General features: G+C 33.7%; 1 protein-coding gene across 4 annotated transcripts in view; it reads left to right on the top strand.

Moving 5' to 3' along the window:
- Positions 1–16,726, top strand: part of LOC150100369 (sodium-coupled monocarboxylate transporter 2-like) — a 173,427-nt gene extending 156,701 nt beyond the window's left edge. For all 4 annotated transcript variants that reach the window (XM_090402435.1, XM_090402436.1, XM_090402433.1 and 1 more), the window contains 5 exons: positions 2,786–2,872; positions 3,927–4,111; positions 5,996–6,096; positions 14,522–14,634; positions 15,646–16,726. In XM_090402435.1, coding sequence (XP_090258561.1) covers positions 2,786–2,872; positions 3,927–4,111; positions 5,996–6,096; positions 14,522–14,634; positions 15,646–15,789 — 630 coding nt within the window. In that variant the 3' untranslated portion in view covers positions 15,790–16,726. The remainder of the gene's footprint in view (positions 1–2,785; positions 2,873–3,926; positions 4,112–5,995; positions 6,097–14,521; positions 14,635–15,645) is intronic.
- Positions 16,727–19,252: the final 2,526 nt, after the last annotated feature.

Here is a 19,252-nt window from a genome sequence, read left to right as displayed (position 1 = left end):
GGAAAGCTTTGATTCTGAGTTACAATGAAGTTCGATTAACTTCATCGTCAAATTTCTACCGTAAAGGTGAAAATATAGTGTAGCCTCACCCAAAGCATCGACTATTCAATCATCTGCTCAACCATCATATTAAACTTCAACTGCGTGCATAGTGGAGCATCAACTGACGACCATCGACAGTATTGTTTTGCCTGCAAATGTATATTTGATTCATGATTCCTATTTATTTTTTGTATATATTATATTCCATTGTAAGTTATACGCTTGGCTGGCAGTATTATAACATCGATTTGTTTAAATGACTAGTAGTATTTAAATTAGTTGTAATTACATTCCAATATTTACCCAAAACATATATATTTATTATGATGGCTTTTCTGGCGTTTGTCAAATATCGGAGAATAGCGCAAGACTTCTCGAATCTATCTTGTTCATGCACTTTTACTCATTTTTGGCTGAGACTTAAGAATTCTTTCATTTTCTTGAACAAAGAGAAATATTGTTTGTCGTCGCACTTTCGTAGACGCAGAATGTCGGCGCCCGGAAAGGAAAGGTACCAAAGCGGTGCGGGAAAAAAGAAAAAAAAAATCCAGAGAACGCGAAGAAGCTTGATGAACAGTTGGAAAAGACACACAGTCTTTTCCAACATGGCTTTACTCAGATGTGGATACGGTTCAGTTACATCATCAAAACAGACGATGTAACTGGAACCAGAATATCAAAATGACACTGAGTTATGGAGAAACAATACCTATGAAGTGTAGGATTTTTGGTGTAATAGAGACCCTGTGGAATGTCCACACTTTGATCGTGATTTTTCAAATTCAAGCAGGCAGTATGGAGATTGTAAAAGAAATTTTTCCCGTTCTGTGATGTTTGGAAAACATGTAAGTGGTGAACAAATCAAAAGAGAATGGATCATGTACTCTCCGTCCACAGGAAATGTGTACTGTTTCCCATGCGTCCTATTTAGTGAAACACATAAAGGCCGAACTCAATTTTCAGGTGGAATTTCTGATTGGAAGAATGCATTGCAGCCAATGAGCAAGAGGACAGTGCAATCATTGGGCATGTGTACAGACATTAATCAAACAAAAAGTAATTCCTTGCTTTTTGTTTTATAATATTGTGTAATATTGTTTAATAATTATTTTAATAACATAATATGTTTATTTGTTTAATAACATTAATAATTGTTAATGTTTGTTTCGTGTAATAAAATTGGTTTATTAAAAGTGTTGTTAAAATTAAAAACGTGCGAGGATGGTCTGAAAAGTTCTTGGCCTAACAATGAAAAAACGAATTTATAATTTCAAAATTATTTTTATTTTTCAACATAATCTCTCTTAAGACTATTACATTTATTCCAGCGATGCTCCAGCGCCATTATCCCATCCCTGTAGTGGTTCTCAGTAAGATCTGCATAATACCCCTCTACACCTGCAATCACCTCTTGATTCGAAGAGAAACGCTGACCAGCGAGAAAGAGTTTTAGCTTTGGGAAGAGATAGAAGTCAGAGGGAGCCAAATCTGGGGAATAGGGTGGATGTTTCAACTACTCGATAGAATGACTTGCAATTTCACATGAATGCTTATGACAGATGTACCAACAATTAATAGTGCAGATCCCTTAATTTTCCCATTGTCAAAACACCTTTGTGGGTAGGTTCATTGTCCTAATGAAAGATGATTTTTTTTCTTCTGCAAACCGGGTCTTTTCTCACGAACGTTTTCGTCTAGTCTGGTTAAACGATCGGAATAATACACCCTAGTTATTGTTTTACCCTTTTCAAGATAATTAAACAAATAAACTTTAGCATCCCAAAACACCGATGCCATAACCTTTCCTGCTGATGGAACCAACTTTGTCTTCTTTGGCGCTGAACAACCGGCGGCTTCTGTCCACTGTTTTGACTGCTGTTTGGATTCTGGTGTGTAATGGTGAATCCAAGTCTCATCAATAGTAATAAATCGACGCACAAAATCAGTTTTATTCTTGTTAAAACGCTCCAAGCAATGTTCAGAGATTTTTCGTGCGAGTGCATTTTTGATTTGCTGTGAACAAGCGCAGCACCCATCTTACGCAAAGCTTTTTTATTTGCAATTCTCCATGCAAAATATATCCAAATGTTCTTTTGAAATGCCTACAATCTCAGCAATTTCATTCACTTTGACTCACCGGTCATCCAATACCATATTGTGCATTTGATCATTGTTACACTTTTTTGGACGTCCACCACGTGGATCATTTTCAAGGCTGGTACGACTAGGTTAAAACTTGGCAGCCCATTTCTTAATTGTCGAAAACGAAGGAGAAGAGTGCCCATAAACTTTTATGAACTTCGAATGAATTTCTTTTGGCGTGGGTTAAACCTTCTTTTACAAGGAATTTTGTAACCACACGATACTCAATTTTATCCATTTCAAGAGATACAGTCATCACTTTTGCGTCAGAAAGCTGTATAAAACATCTACTCGATAGAATGACTTGCAATTTCACATGGATGCTTACGACATGTATCAACTTAGAAAAAAATCTTTCCGATAGTGTTGCCATCTATGATCGAAGCCGAGAACTTTTTAGACCACTCTCGTATGAGGAGAAAATTTGCGAGTGGGGGTCCCGAGATTTCGACTGCCTAGCGGCCTCAACAGGGTTTAATCCAGCACTGACAATTCTTAGTGTTATTGAAAAAAAATTCATTTATATTAATGTTTAATAATTACTTATTAGTCTTTGAGAATATACTATTATCAAGATTTCAAAATAGTTTTCGTATTACAGGCTGCTATTAGTATATTTGGAATGATCGGTGGACCACTCCTTGGCATGTTCACATTGGGTATTTTCTTTCCTTGGGCAAACAGCATGGTAAGATATTACTTGTTTAGAACTGATTCATATATGTGAAATAGATTGTTTTCCATGTTTCATTCAAAATTCCTTAATGTTTGATTACTTTGTAAAGCAGAGGTCGGCAACTTTCACAATGCAATGGTCTTTAAATTCAGAGGGCTTTTTTTCCTACCTTTTAAGTAATAAAGATATTTTTGAAGTTTTTTTTCTTCAGATATAAATCACCTATTCTAAGTTAGAATAGACTGAGAAATAACGTCTTCAGAATGTGATTTTGAAACTGACAAAGATATTGCCATACAATAACGGACATTGTTTAACATTTTTATCCTGTATCGATTAAACAATAATTATAAACTATTAAAAACATTCTCTTTAGTTTGTTATATTTGAATATTAGTTGCTTTCGAATTTCATAAATTAACTCTCTCATATAAATCGAGTTTATATGAAACCAAGCTACTTGTCTGTTGCAGGCAGTGGCTTGGTTTCATATAAACTCGATTAAAGCCATGATTGAGCGGATAATCTTATCTAAATATCAGTTAAAAACGGGAGAAAATAAAAGAAACCCAACGAAACTGGCGCTTGCCTACATTTGAAATAACCTCTTCAAGATCCCTCACAGTCAAACCTACATCCTTCCATACGGCATCATTGGCACCGACTGAGCTACGGAGTTTCTTACGATGGAAAATTAAATATCTTAAAAATAAATAAATATGTATTCCACACGGCTTGTGAGGTTCTAATCCATGCCTTGTTGAGTGAAATGAAGAGACGCTACTACCAGGAACAAGGCTGGTTAAACGAAGATATTGCACGTCTCAAAAATTATAGTCAAGGAAGATGAATAGAAAAAAAAAAAAATTATTATTATTCCTTGGAAAGTTAATGACCTCTGATTTAGATATAAAACAGTATATTAAAATAGAGGCAATAACTATTTTCTTTATATTTTCATTTCTAAATAAGCACTGAATATTTTAAATTCCAACCGTGAGCTACTGCATAATTTGTAGTTAAGTTTAGAATTCTTTTCTGTTGTTGAAGGTGATTTCTTTTTCAGGGCGCTGTATTAGGATTGCTTGGAGGATTGGCTATAAGTTTTTGGATTGGGATCGGAAAGTTCATCTTTAAGCCTTACACGCCAATGGCTCCGTTTTCCGTTGAAGGCTGTCCCGAACTTTATTTCAATGTAACGAAAACATTCAACGCCAGTAGTTTACTCTTCACATCCCCACCAAGCAAAGAGTAAGTCAATAGCCATAACGTAATAATTCATATTTAGCTGTTATTCGTATCGAATAAATAAAATCTAGAACCTCCTTAGCTTAGGCGATTTCGAAGATTCCCTTTGGTTGAAAAGATCCCGGTTCAAATCTTGTAATCCAGTAAAATCCAATAATTCATATCCAATTTGTTTATTGGAGTAGAAGTTTAAACTTGATATCCCAGAGACATTATATTATACCTGGAAAGCATCTGAATTCACTGAATTGTAGTGAAAAATACGAAAAACAATTCATAGTTAAGATTTATGGAGACACAACACACGTGTTAAAATAATTACTTTACTTAATATTAGGAAAGTAACACATTCGACGTTTCGACCTAATTAGATAAATTAGGCTAATAATAGCCTAATTTATCTAATTAGGCTATTATTAGATAAATAATAGCCTAATAAATAAATTAGGCTATTATTTATCTAGCCTAACCTCCACTAGAGGTTAAGCTAGATAAATTAATCTTTTATCTAGCCTAACCTCTAGTGGAGAGAAAAAAAAAACTAAATTAATAAATAAATAAAATAAAATTTAATTTAAAAAAACGTAACTATAGATATAAATTAAAAACAGATCTACAGTAAACATTTCTAAAGTCCTCTCGTATAGGGTTTTCTTCTGGGCTTGTTCCGGTTGCTATAAGGGTCCTCCACAAATTTGAAATGATTAGTCCGTAATTTTTGTTCAGGTTTGGATTGTGTTTTAGCATTTCACAGAATTCTTTGAATTTGCTCTCAAACCAGGTTTTGGTACGGTGTGGGGACTTGGTACCTTTCCAGTCAATCCTATGGTATGTATGGAGTGCATGGTCTGATAGGCCTGTTTTTCCATAATGGAGGTATTTAATGTGTCGGTTGTGTTCGTCTTTTCTGATTATGATAGTGCGTCCTGTTTCCCTTATGTAAAGTAGGTTACATGCACAGTGGATTTTATAAACCACTGGGTGGGTCAGGTGTGGAAGAGGATCTTTGAAAGAACTGGTAGGTGTCTTAATTTTGTCTTTATGTAGTGTTCTGTCTATTTTTTTCAGAAATGCCTCTAACATAGGGTATGGCATTCTTATAATCTTTTTTGTTTTTAGTGGCATTTTTATGGAGTATCTTTTGAACTGTTTTTTTTATTATTATAGCCGTTTTTTATAAATGTATTGTTAATGATTTCGAATTCTTGGTTTAGAGCTTGCTCATTCGAGCAAATAGTTAGTGCTCTGTGTTTGAGGGTGTTTATGACTTCTAGTTTTTGTGTTGGATGGTGACGAAAAATAATGCATTATACAGTATATATAAAATGTTTGTTTTGTTTTGTTTTCCGCGGACCTTTTGGGTTCAAAAATATCTAATAAATTTCCTGAAATTTCAAAAATATATCATTGTCATCTTTTCAATCATTTTTTCAGTTGGCCTTTTCCCATTCATTATTATTTTTTTTAACCTCAACTTGTTTATTAAGAAATTTCGTCTTATTTTATATATAAGGCAGTTCCAATATGGGACTAATAGTGCATTTTGAGGAGGCAATCGAATTTTAAAGATGGCTTTTCTATAACATGAATATGTTCTCAACTACCCAGAAAAATATTGCTAACTTTCCTTTTGTGTTAAGCAATTAAAATACAATTGCACCATGATGTTAATGTTATCGTATGTTATGTTAATATTATGTTTCCTCTGCTTACTGGAAAAAAATAAGAGTTTATAGTAAATTTTGTCCATACTCATATATCAATTCAACTCTTTTTTCTCTCCTTCGTGTCAAAAACAACCTAATTATATTTATTGAAAATGAAATTGTTAACATTATATTGTTTTGATTTTTTTTTTAATACTAATCTGCATTCTCCTTTTTCTAGGGAAGATATCTTGTCCGTGTATCGTGTGTCATACATGTGGTTAAGTGTAATCGGCTGTTTATTTACCATCGTGTTTGGACTTCTCGTCAGTTTTTGTACAGGTCAGTTTTATAAATTCAGACAGTTCACCGCGCAAAACATTTTTTTTTTTTCAATGAAAGAAAGTGCATTTTTCTTCTTAAATAATAAGAAGTAGCATTTATTTATTTAATTATATTTTTTATTCAAATACTAAACAATGTCTATTCCAGACTGGTTTGTTATCAGGGCTTAATTTCGAAAACTGTAAGGAAGCGGGAAGGAACGTAGAATTTACAAGATTTTTAAATCTTGTAAATTCTGAATTTCGCGACAATCCATTGCGTTTTATGGATTATTACGATTTTATGGCTATTAAGATCATGACATGATCGTAATAGCCAACAGACAGTTCATAATAACAAAAAAAAAAAAAAACGCTGTTTATTGGTTATTATGAACAAACATCTGTGGCAAACATAGCGTGTTTCAATGAAGATTAAATTACCAGCTTTCTACTCGCGCTAAGGAGGTTTCGATGAGTTTCGTAATGATTATAATTTATTCTTCTAAACATCTTATCGTGCATAACGAGTCATTGCTGTTCACAGCAAAGGGTTTTAGCTTTTACCTGCTACGGAACATTTTCAAGTTCGTTTTGAAATAAGTAAATTATATTTTAATAAAGAAAAAAACACCACGTATTGGGCTCATCAAATCAATTAAGAAGAATGACTGTACAAATCTCTGTAAGTTTTTCTAGCATACAAATTATACCAGAAATTTAAATAAAAAAACAAATGGAGATCACAAATCACGTGGTTCTTTGAAAATAAAATAAAATTAGTATTTTGAATTTTAATATTTGTAAGCTGGCGCTTTTGCTGTGGTTTTTTCTTGCACCTTTTTATGTAAATCCCAACTCCCCTCTAAATGCAAATCTATCACATATATTTATACCGTGGGTTGACTAGGGTTAGAGAATCCGGAAATTCGGCTCAAGCGACCAAGCATCGAACTGTTTCAAGCCACTTTAGGCCTTCGATAAGCAGAGTGTCTCCATGGCAGTGGGCGATGAAATTCGTGTTCCATCTAAAGATCCATAGATATCCATGCTGTGAAATCCGAGCACCCACAGCCTTTTATTGGGAGAGGTGTACTCTCTCCAATCAGACATTTAGGCCTGCACGGGACAACAAACCTCTTTACCTGCTTTGTTGATGGTCCACTGACTGTGGCATGCAGAACAGACCATGTGTGTGTATGCCTTATGGTCACTCCCTTACCTCAGTGACGCACCCAGGATTTAATCTTGGGACGGGGGGGGGGGGGGGAGTTGAACGGATAAAAAAATTTTAATGCAATGAATTTGTATTAAAAATATTTTTATCCGTTCAACTAAAATTCGTTAAATTTCATTCATTAAATAAAATTCATTAGGTGATTATAAAAATTTATTTAAAGAATAAAATCCAGTTTTCTTTTCTTTTTAAAAAGCTCTTGAATTATTTCAGTCGTGGTTACATTAATCTCTCTGTGTATATACATCAAAGCCAGTCCGTTCAATCGTGATTGTGTCATGGTAGATCTTAAATAGGTTTTTAAAAGGTGTAAGTTAGAAAATGACCTTCCACTAACCCATGTTGTTACCGGAAGCGTTGCAAATATTTTTAATAAGTTATAGATGTTAGGATATATCATTTTGTCACACTTTGAAACGGCATTTTTGCATGGAGCTATTGCAAACGGTTTTTCAAATTTCTTATACCACAACTTGAATTCGGTGTTCAAAATTGCTGGGTTTGTATAAGGCAAATCACCGGCATAAAATTCACACAACTGACGAAAATCTTCCATTGGACTTGCTGTTGGAGCATCTTTTCCATTTGGTAGGAGAGAAAATTTTTTTTTTCAAAATGTTGCGGTGCCAAGTGAAATGATCCTGGAGTTGAGTTAATATTTGATCAATAAATGGAATGAAAATAGTTCTCCTGAAATACTCTTCTACAGAATCGGCTGGAATTGGACCTAAATGTTTGTTTTGATGTAGTCCTTGGCTTTTTGATGTCAATATTAAAATTATTGGCTTTTATATATGCTTCATCGTAAATATCTTTAAATGAAGACTCTGGTGTTTCACGAATGGTATTTAATTAAGCCACAACATCAACAAAATTTAGAGCAATTAAGAGGTCACTGTCAGATTTTTGCATTATTTTAGACAATGGTAAGGTGTACACAAATATTTTTGCAAGCTAAATAGAGATATTATAAAACCAAATTCACACAATGAATTATTCAAAAGTTTTGCTTTAGAGGACGAGTCTCTGTCTTCCCAAAAAATGATTGTTTAAAGACTATGAATCACTGCATCATATAATTCCACCATGGTCACGATTGGCTTCATGGTGTTCCACCCACTAGTCGGGCAAATTTGGCGTAGTTTCTGTCTCTTAGTATCCGGTGTATATTTATCAATGTTTTCAACAAGGACGTCCTGTCTCTTAACGGTATTGAAGAAATTGTGTACCTTTTCAATTATGCCAATGCAATTTCTTATTTCAGTCACAGATACAGCATTTCCAATTGCCAAATTCAAACTATGTGATGCAAAATGATCATATAAAGCTTGTGGATATATGGCTGATATGTGAGATTGGACACCATTAAACATTCCGCTCATTGATACGGCACCGTCGTAACCTTGCCTCATAAATATGACAAATCGATGCCATAAATATTTAAGCTTTCTAATATTTTGTCGGATAATTTTTTTCCTGTAGTGCTTGTTACAGGAACAAATTGTAAAAATAGTTCACAAACTTTGTTGTCATTTTCTTCGTCTATATACCTGGCACACAAGGAAAGATGTTCAGTGGTAGAAATGTCACAAGTTTCATCGGCAAGAATTGAAAAACATTTCGCCGAATTAATTTTTTCGACCAAACGGTTCAAAATGATTTCATTACATGCATTTTTAATTTGATTTTGTATGTTCCAGCTAATGTAGGTAGCGTTTTGGGTAGAATGTTTAAAATGTTCAGCCAAGTTTTTGTCGCCCGCATCGATTCTCTTTCTTAACAAAGCTCGAAAATTGCCTTCATTGGTGATTGGCTCCTGTTCAAATGAAAATTCTCCATAATCACGATGTCCTCTCAAGGGTATAGTTTGCCGACCACATAAAATAATGTTTTTATAATCGGCTGTAATCGTTTCCGATTAACTGCAGCTTGTGATGCACTATCTACATCAATTTGTCGATTGATTGGAATACATTTTCCATCTTGAATATTGTTTAGCCGTTCGTAAGTCATAACAGTCGTTATATGATATTTTGTTTTTTGATGATTATTAAATTTTTCAATGGCTTTCTTCCAATTATTATAACCTTGCGTAACTAACTGCCCAGGTACTTCAGATTTAGATTTTCCAACATTAGCAGGTGCATAAAACACACAATATTTATAGTACTCACTATTTTCAACTTGAGAGTACACAAGCCATGTAAATTTTTCAAACCACGTGTATTGAAAACTTCGGTTGTGAATTGCAGCACAGGTTGCAGGAAATTAAAATTTGGTTCTGGTTTCCACAACTTTTTCACAATATCTAAATTATCGTCAGAATTAAATGTTTGTTCTTTCAAAAATGCGATGTCCTGAGAATTATTAATAACTAAGGAAGTGCTTTCTTTTGGAGAATTCGATGATTTTGTCAGACCTACGATTGGGGAAACCGAATCCAAATCGGTATTGACAATATTAATAGCGCCAACATTGCTACTAACATTTGAATCATTCTTTTTTGTTTTGGGGGTTTTTTTTTTGAAATAGTTCAATAAAATACTCTGCGTACGTTTTTCAGCCATAATTTGAAGCACAAAATTCAAAAAACAAAATAAAATCTTTTACAAATTTAACTTTAAAATTTTAACTTTAACTTAACTTCAATGTTATTGAAGAATTTACGCACGGTAAGGTTACTCTTCAGAGATGGAAAGAAGTTTCAAGTTCAAGACATGCTTTTCAACAAACTCAATGCAAAATAGCACAGAATACAAGCGTGTCGCACACGACCTATGACTGAGCATCTACAATGATTCGCCAATACATGATACCCATGATCCTCTCTGGCCCGGCTCGGACAGCTATTGGACAGCATTTCTCACCCTTTCTAAGCTCAAGGACAAGTAAAATGGCTAAAACAATTCGATGGACCACTAAGTTATGTAATTGTTTTAAAAACGTATGTGGGGATTACTAACATTTGGGAAAAATTGTGCCATTTATAACATAATAAATCTAAAAGCATGTTCTGAATATATATGGAAACATAATTAACTTAGAAGCAAACGAGTAAAAGTGTATCATCGTCGAACAAAGTTTAATTTTTATTAAACATAAATAATATGATATAATTATTTACTATTTACTTTTAATGAGATGGATGAGCTTCTCGGCATTGCAGAGTTGCTGGATATCTGGCTCGATATTGTTCAACTTCAGTCGAAGATCAGCACACACACACACACACACACACACACACACACACACACACACACACACACACACACACACACACACACACACACACACATTAAGACGAATTCTGTATTTTTGCTTTTATTTGAAGGAGCGATGAAAATCCTTTCTCGCAAAGATAGGTTGTAGAAAACTGCATGACGATTTTCGATGCTTCTTCAGATAAGTTGGGAAATTCACTTCTCAGTGAAGGCGAGATCCAGAATCGAGCCAAACGACGATCACGGAATTGCATTTTAAGCCCACTATCACTTGAAAGCTCAATTAGCTGTTCTTTTTTCGATAACGAAAGGTCGTTCTCGTGACTGCAAGCCTGAAATGGATCGTAACCCACTGAAATTTCTTATAAAAGTTATTCGGAAAATGTTTCCAAATTCTGTTTCAGAGTTTTGAAGTGGACACAAACCCTTTCCCAGTGGTTAAATTCTAAACTAATAAGTTTCAGGGCCCTATACAAAATAACCATTTGTATTTACCTTTTGAATACTATCTGGGGAAGCTCCAAACCTCCTCGTCCCTTTCATCACGCGTTCGTAATCAGGCTACTGTTGATATTGATTTATATACACATTCAAAACTGTAAACAATTGTTCAATAATAACACAATAATGGAGGCATAATTACCGTAAAGGGAGAAAAGTCACAAAACAGAAAAATGTTCCTACAAATTAACCAATTGTATAAGATCCACTGGTCGAGTGTCTAGCAAATCAGCAAATCTTTCCTTTCGTTCAGCGTGTTAATATTTTCGCATTGCAACTGATGGGAATTCTGTGTTTCTGTGGATTCGTTACAGACCTCTTTCTCTTCAGAAACTACACACAAACTGTCATTACAAACTCGTTTTGTATTATCACTGTCATCCGAGCTATTTTTCCGTTTAAAGAAGGTACCAATATCTTCTTTTTTGGTGCATCAATCCGAAAATTGGTAAATATAGCAGCACATCTCAACATCCTGTCTTGTGACTTCCTTTTCATCTCTTCATAACTCTTAGTGTCAGAATCATTATGTTATTTATATATGAAATTCTTGGTCTGCCTCGTGGCCTCTTTCCTTCTACAGTCCCCCTCCATTATTTCTGTAATCCCCCATGTCTTAAATGGTGTCCAATTAGGCTTTTTCTTCTCTTATTGATGTGTTTCATTAATGAGTACCAATATACTTATCCATAATTGAAATACCATACTTATTCGAATATAACTCGTACCCCTGATTTTACTTTTCGAAAAAAGAAACTAAAAAGTTTCGCATATACCTCGCAAATGAAAAAAAGTTGAAACACGTTTAGAGCGGGGGGGGGGGGTAGTAATTTCTCCCGTGGTAAACAACATGCCTTCCCCAATAGCCACTATATTGCAAAGGCAAGAAAAACAAGTACTTTTATTATGTCAGCGAATAAGGTACCAGCAGTCTGTGTAATATATTTCTCAACAAATAGTGCAATTAGCGACAACTTGGATAAAAACTACACTAATTAATGAATCATATGTCCTTTCATACACTATGCTATTTAGACTCAAGCAAAACCATATGTTGCACCCGCAAACACAGTATCTAACTAAAACTATTGTTATTAATTAGATGTGTGTGAGTTCGCCGGCCCCAAAGCAGCAATAAAGTTCAACCGGAGGTGTTAAAATTCGTAAATGTGTTAAAACTTAGAAATATATATATAGTGAATGTTGTTATGGCAGTTTCACATATGGAATTCGGTTGAAGCGAGTTAGCATTTCAACTCAACTGGCAGCTTGCTTTTATCTTTCAGTTGCGCGATTTCCTAAAAATATATAAATACTGGGGTTAACTCACAACACACTTTGTCCAAGTATTACTTAGCACTTCTGAAGATATATTGAGCCTTGGTTGAAGGAGGAAATCCTTCAACAATAAAAATCAATAAACAACAAGCAATTGGTTGAAATGTGGTCATGTGGACAACACATGTTCATTTCAAATCTGAGAAAACAGCAAGGGAAAGTGGAAGCAATAAAATCATATTGTTGTTTCACTTAATCCCTCTTTTATTACTCACCATTCTGCCGCTACAAATTAAAATAGTGGCAGAATGTTCATTGAATGAATATTCAATGCAACTATTTTTATTTTATTTTTTAAGTATCCATTTTATTTCAATAATTTTTACTTATTCAATTTTAATTTGTTTTGTTTGGATAATTAAAATATATAGATTTATTTGGTTAATTTAAGTCTGCCTGTGGACCACCTGTCCCATCAATTAAAATATAGATTTATTTCGATATAGATATCCAATATATGCAGATATAGATTTATCTGCCTGTGGACCACCTGTCCCATCGTCGCGGACCACAGGTTGAGAAACACTATATATAGGGTACTCTCACCTTATGTGACCGCTAATTCATAAGTGGTATAGAAATAGAAGACACGACACAACATAAATAAAAAAAATGAATTTTAATTAGGAAAAGTATTTTGGAAAAAATTTTAGTGTATTTTAACTTTTTATTTGGGGGGGGGGGGTCATACTAACCCTGTGTTAGTATTGTCATACTAACACAGAGTTAGTATGTGTTAGTATTGTCATACTAACTCTGTGTTAGTATCGTCATACTAACACAGAGTTAGTATGTGTTAGTATTGTCATACTAACTCTGTGTTAGTATCGTCATACTAATACAGAGTTAGTATGACAATCACAAACATCCATGCCAATGGCAGAATTCGAACCCGCAGCCTTTTGGCTGGAGAGCGGATACGCTAACCACTCGGCCAACCAGACTAGCTCTGTGTGTACACCAGGAGTAATATTTTACTGAAATAGGGGCGGTAACTGAGAGCAATAAAGGAGCGGTAACTGAGAGCAACAATATATCAAACTGAGAAAGGTTTCTGTAACCCTCAAGAAGAACAATAAACATCCACATTAGACACGTTTCGGAGATTGACTGGGCTTCTGAATACTCTTCCAGTAACTTCTATATATTTTTGTATGTTATGAAAAGTGGGAAATTGAAAAGCACTTGTGATCTTTTATTTAATATGGTTTACTTGCAATAGTTGCATTTAAAATATATCTAGGTTGGAAGATGTTTAACGGCAGTGCAAAATTGCATTACTATTGCATTTAACAAACAGACATTGAAAGTTCAGAAATGAATTCAACTCTGTTGACAAATATCCGAAATAGAATATACAGGTCAAGGTTTTGGGATTCTTTATTTTCGTAATGGTAACTAAGCGCTATTATTAATCCCACTAAGCGTTCGGATATCCTCCTCCCGCATAACATAACATAACACGCGATATGCTAATACATCAGCTAATACATGAATTTGTTCGTTTCTCTTAGTGCCGACACGTTATTTTTATACACCTGCATAATGTAGGTGTATCAAATCAATTAATGTGTTCTGGATCTATAAATGCGGTGACAAAATCGGTCTGCATAAAGGGCACACAGAAAATGTAACAAATAATACCTTCTATATTTTTAACTCACTCAGTTCAATAATAAATATTTTAATGTCGTAATACCATAAACCAAAATTAAAATTAAAAGATTAAATGCAAGTATTATTCTGGATTGGCTCCACACATATATTCATGACTTCTGTGACTTTTTTTTTTCTTTTCTTGTGTGTGTGTGTGTGTGTGTGTGTGTGTGTGTGTGTGTGTGTGTGTGTGTGTGTGTGTGTGTGTGTGTGTGTGTGTGTGTGTGTGTGTGTGTGTGTGTGTGTGTGTTTATAAATGAAATAAATTCTTGTCCATGATAGTAACACATTTTACGTTTGTAAATATCGAATGATAAGAGCTATTTTCATGGAATTTTTAAGGAAAAAATTTCTTTTCCGAAATCCACCACAAATATTATTAACCGATGTAAATCTTAACGATCTACCAGCATGCATCCATATCTATTCACAAAAAATTTCTTTCTCCCCCTTTTTTTCCCCAATAAGTAATTGAAAAAATAATTTTACAGGTCATACAAAACCAGAATCTCTGGATCCTAAGCTTATTAGTCCACTGGTATATAAAGTGTGCTGTTGTTTACCAAAACGACTCCGACAGAAATTAAAACTATGGGATGATAGCGTAAGTATTACTCATCACTAAATGTCATATATCTGTAATTGTATTCGTGTATTTGCTTCAATATTTGTATGAGTCTTTAATCTCATTTAATAACATATTACGCTGTGGTGTGGATATTTTACATAGAGTAAAATCAAACTGAACATAGGTAATTATTACTACCTCAAGGGCCTCTGTAGCTCAATTCAAACGAGCCCTTTAGTTGAATTTAGCTATTATTATTCATCAAATGAAATGGACAGTAAAAATTAACATAAAAATATATGAAATATATTTTTATTAAATATATTATTAAATATATTTATTAAATTTAATAAAATAAATAAAAAAATAAAATAAATAAATTTAATATATTTATTAAATTATTAAATATATATTAAATAAATATAAAATATATTAAATATATTTTCATAAATAATAACATAAAAATTAAGAATTGGAACAGTAACAATCTTGCCTTCATCAATAACAAAAAAAAAAAAAATCGAAGTTTTGAATTATTATTTCATAGTATGATTTTACCATCATTTACATTTAGAAATTAATATGCAGTATCTGTTAACAGTGAGATAATTTCTGTATTTGTATTATATTGTAATTCAAATATATGAGAATGAATGTGCAGGTTAAGAGTTCGAGAATAGTGCTAAGCGAATATTTCGATAAAAATTACATAAATAAGCATCAGGAAAGAATCACGAATCAAAATTTTGAATTGTTTAAAAAATCTGTTGAAGTGTTTGCAGCGTCATATACCCCTCTTTAAGTAATGTGTACAATTTTCTTTAAAAACCTTCAAGTGAAAAAAATTATTTTTTTCAAAAAAAGTTCTTTGATTTTTCCTCTTTCAACAAGTTTTTTTTTTTTTTGAAGAAATATCATTTTGTAATGATATGTACCGTGATATTTATATAGATTTCTTTCCTGATGTGAACTCTTTAGTGTTTTTTACATTACACCAAATGGTGAGCAAGTATTAACGATAAATTTCTTGGTTATTAATTCTCACAGATGGCGTCTTCGAGGGAAATGACTTCACCTTCTATTCCAGAAGACTCCACATTGAAACCGGGAACTTTTAATGTTGCTTATGTAGCCAGTTCATCTGAGCTGAACCTAAACCATAAAGCGATGGAAATGCAAAAGGATATATAATAGATGTGTGTGTGTGTGTGTTCAACAATAAGGTTTCCATAACCACTATTGATGGCTGCTTGAAGCAAGGTACAGCAGCATTACTCCCGTATGTTTCACGCAACATATTGCAAGTTACGATTCTTTAAGCTGCCCAGGAAAGCAATCAGGATAGACAATACTATTAGAACGTTTATTGTTCTAATTAAAACAAAACATAAAAATGTTACTACAAACATACATTCATTGCAATTGTTAATGAATTCTGAGGAAGATATTCCTTATCATTCCAAAGAGCTTGTGATATATTTGATATCCTATTCAATTGTTTTATTGTTACTTAGATTTTACCCTAATGGGATATTATGCCGATCCACCGAAAAGCATTGAAATCAGTAATCCTCAAAGCATAAATTTTCACAAAATGTATCATATTTCACTTTTTTCCCTCATTGCAACCTCATTGAAATGTCTGTTTTTGTTACTGCCGCTTCATGCTTCATTTTCTAAATATAGTATACAACGAAACTTTGTTTTGCCTGTTATTGCTACTCTATATAAAATTATAATTGAGATAGGTAAGAAATATATAAAGACTAGCTTACAGTCCCTCAGAAAATGATTGATAAATAAATATTTGAAAACTTCAATTGAATTGTTAGAAAAGTTAACAATAGTTTGCAGCCGAATTTATCTTCTTCAGTATGCGTATAATACAGTATTATGTAAGTATTAGATGGTGCAGAGAGTGTCCTCCGGCGATAGTCCTCCCAGGACCCCCCCCCCCCATGGAGCTGCCACGTGATAATATAATAATAATATACTTTCCTTTTTGATGATGTGTCTGAATAAATCAATTGGAGTTCTGTAATTAATTCAGTGGTTAGAAGAACATTTTAAACAGAACAGAAGAAGAACAGTAAAAGCAACATTGATTTTTTGGAAAGTATAATTCGTTATTACTTTTTGTTACTAGAAGGGATGTTATGCATATGTTTTCTTAAAGTTAAAAAAATATTTTAGATAATTATTTTTTTAGTAAATAAATTTTTTTTCTATTTTCTCGTGTCTGTCTTCTGCTACTCGTCAGCTGGCAAAATCTAATTGCCACTAACAAGTGGGTGAGAATTGAAATATTAAAAAAATAATAATAATAAATAAATAAATAAAATTTATTTATTTTATTTTATTAAAATAAATGAAATTTATTATGAATGAAAAATCCATAAGCAATTCCCAATTCATTTGTAATTTTATTAGTTCGTCTAACATAGAAACAAACTTTAAAAAATGCGTTAGATTTATTCGTCCCATTTGTTCTCTCCTTCCCTTGATATTAAATTCTCATTAGTATCTGTCTGCATGAATGATACACTAGCAGTATTCTGGTATTCCTCTTCAGAGAATATATGATCTTCCGGAGCAGATATGGGAGACGCTAATGTTGGAGAATCGACAAGTTTTTCGTCTGCTGCAGCAAGTGCCAGTTTCACAACATCAATTTCAGGTTTATCATTTGAGCCTGTATCTGAAGTTGCAGTAGTTAATTGTGGAACTATTGCCTGAGTCAAAAGTGGCTGCGCCCAGTCGATGCTCACATTTCCAGGAAAGCAAAGATTCGATAGCTGAACTGTTGTCATGTTGGGAATGGCAAAGGTCAAGTCAGGTGACATGGAAGTGTGCTGGCTTTGTAGAATGGAAGACATGCCATACCATGAAAAGGTATCTTCGGTTTCTGATGACATAAAGGTATCTGCGAATAAAATGATAATGTTTATTACTAAAAAATATACACGCTGTTCGATAGGAATATGAAAGGAAAACATTGAAAAAGAGCAAAGTTAATAATAATGGTATAAGTACCTATGGAAAAATTAATGTTTCTTCACATGTTCAAATAACATTTGCTTCGTGAAAAAAAGCATTTATTTGCATCGATTGAAATAACTCCTTCGCGCATGCGCATAAATTATTAAATGGTGCGTAGATTTCTTTCAGTGGTGAACAGAATATTATTATTGTAAAAAGCTCGCTAAATTACTTATACACGTTGCTTAAAGAATGAAATGAATAAAAATTATATAATTTAGAATAAACAAAAACGTAATTCTTGTGTACCTTGAACATCTTTAAAAATATCATCAGATTCTGTGTTATCTATAGAAGTCGAAGGATCAGATGAAACAGCTGTAGGTTCACATAAGTTATTTTCTTCACTTGGAATAGTTAAAAGGTGAGATGGGATTCTGTTTGATAACCTCTCTTGCTTCCGCCACTTTGCTCTCCGATTCTGAAACCATACCTTTAAAAGATAAATATACAAGGTAGTCTTTCTGTAGCTTTGATTGAAAAAATCAGAATAACAAGAAAAATTGATAATGAATATCAATTTAAATCTAAATCTGTACTTATATTTCAAAGAATGCAAATTCTTCGAAATTTTTGCTGACCTGAGGTCTTGACATTTTGCACACTAACTGCACAACAACAATCACATAGACGTCATCCGCGATGTGAGGTATATAATACGGTGCAGTATGATATCGCCTATCACATAGCAGTGCCACAGTCGATGTTGAATTAGCTGTTCTGCAGTTAGTGTGCAAAATGTCAGACTTCGGTCCCCTCAAAAACAGAATGATCATTGGAGTGCGACTTGCAGAGCTTCCGTAACCAAAACAGCAGCAAGCGTAGGTGTATCACAAGCCACTGTATCGAAGATTATGACAAGGTATGGAAACGGACAGGTGTTCTGTCTTGGAACACCTCTGCCAACTGGCAATAAATTTCTCCCGGTGCGATATCCTTAAAATGGACAATACGGATTACACTGAGCATTTCTACTCGTAATATCTCTAGCTGCATGTTGCAGCTAATGACGTCCATGTGATGTCTTCTTGTAGTCGTATGAGGAAACAGACGATACAAACACATTATCTCCGCTTATTCATAAATGATCCTTTTCCAGATACGATCTGCTGTTACCTTAAGTTTGGAACTTAAGGTAACAGCAGATCGTATCTGGTGTCTAGGCCTCGACCATAGATGGCAATACTATCGGCAATTTTTTTTTCTAAGTTGCTACATCTATCATAAGCATTCATGTGAAATTGCAAGTAATTCTATCAACAAATTTGTTTTATATAGCTGTCGGAAGCCAAAGTGTTGTCTGTATCCCTTTAAATGGATAAAATTGAGTACGGTGCGGTTATAAAATTCTTTGTAAAAGAAGGTTTAACTCCAAAAGAAATTCATTCGAAGTTCATAAAAGTTATGGGCGCTCTTCTTTGTTTCTGACAATTAAGAAATGGGCTGCCGAGTTTCAACGTGGCCGTACCAGCCTTGAAGATGATCCACGTGAAGGACGTCTAAAAAGTGTAACAACACTAAAAATCATTGATCAAGCGTGTCCGCGCGGTTAGCCTAGTGACTATGCGCTTCGCAACCATATGCCTGGGGAAGGAGTGTCCTAGATTCGACTCCC

Source organism: Typopeltis vanoorti, chromosome 13 (assembly GCF_054136105.1).
Source record: "Typopeltis vanoorti isolate ZY-2024b chromosome 13, IOZ_Tvanoo_1.0, whole genome shotgun sequence".
NCBI classification, from domain to species: domain Eukaryota; kingdom Metazoa; phylum Arthropoda; class Arachnida; order Uropygi; family Thelyphonidae; genus Typopeltis; species Typopeltis vanoorti.
The sequence above is the reverse complement of the archived record's forward strand: the minus strand, read 5'-3'. Positions and strand labels throughout refer to the sequence as shown.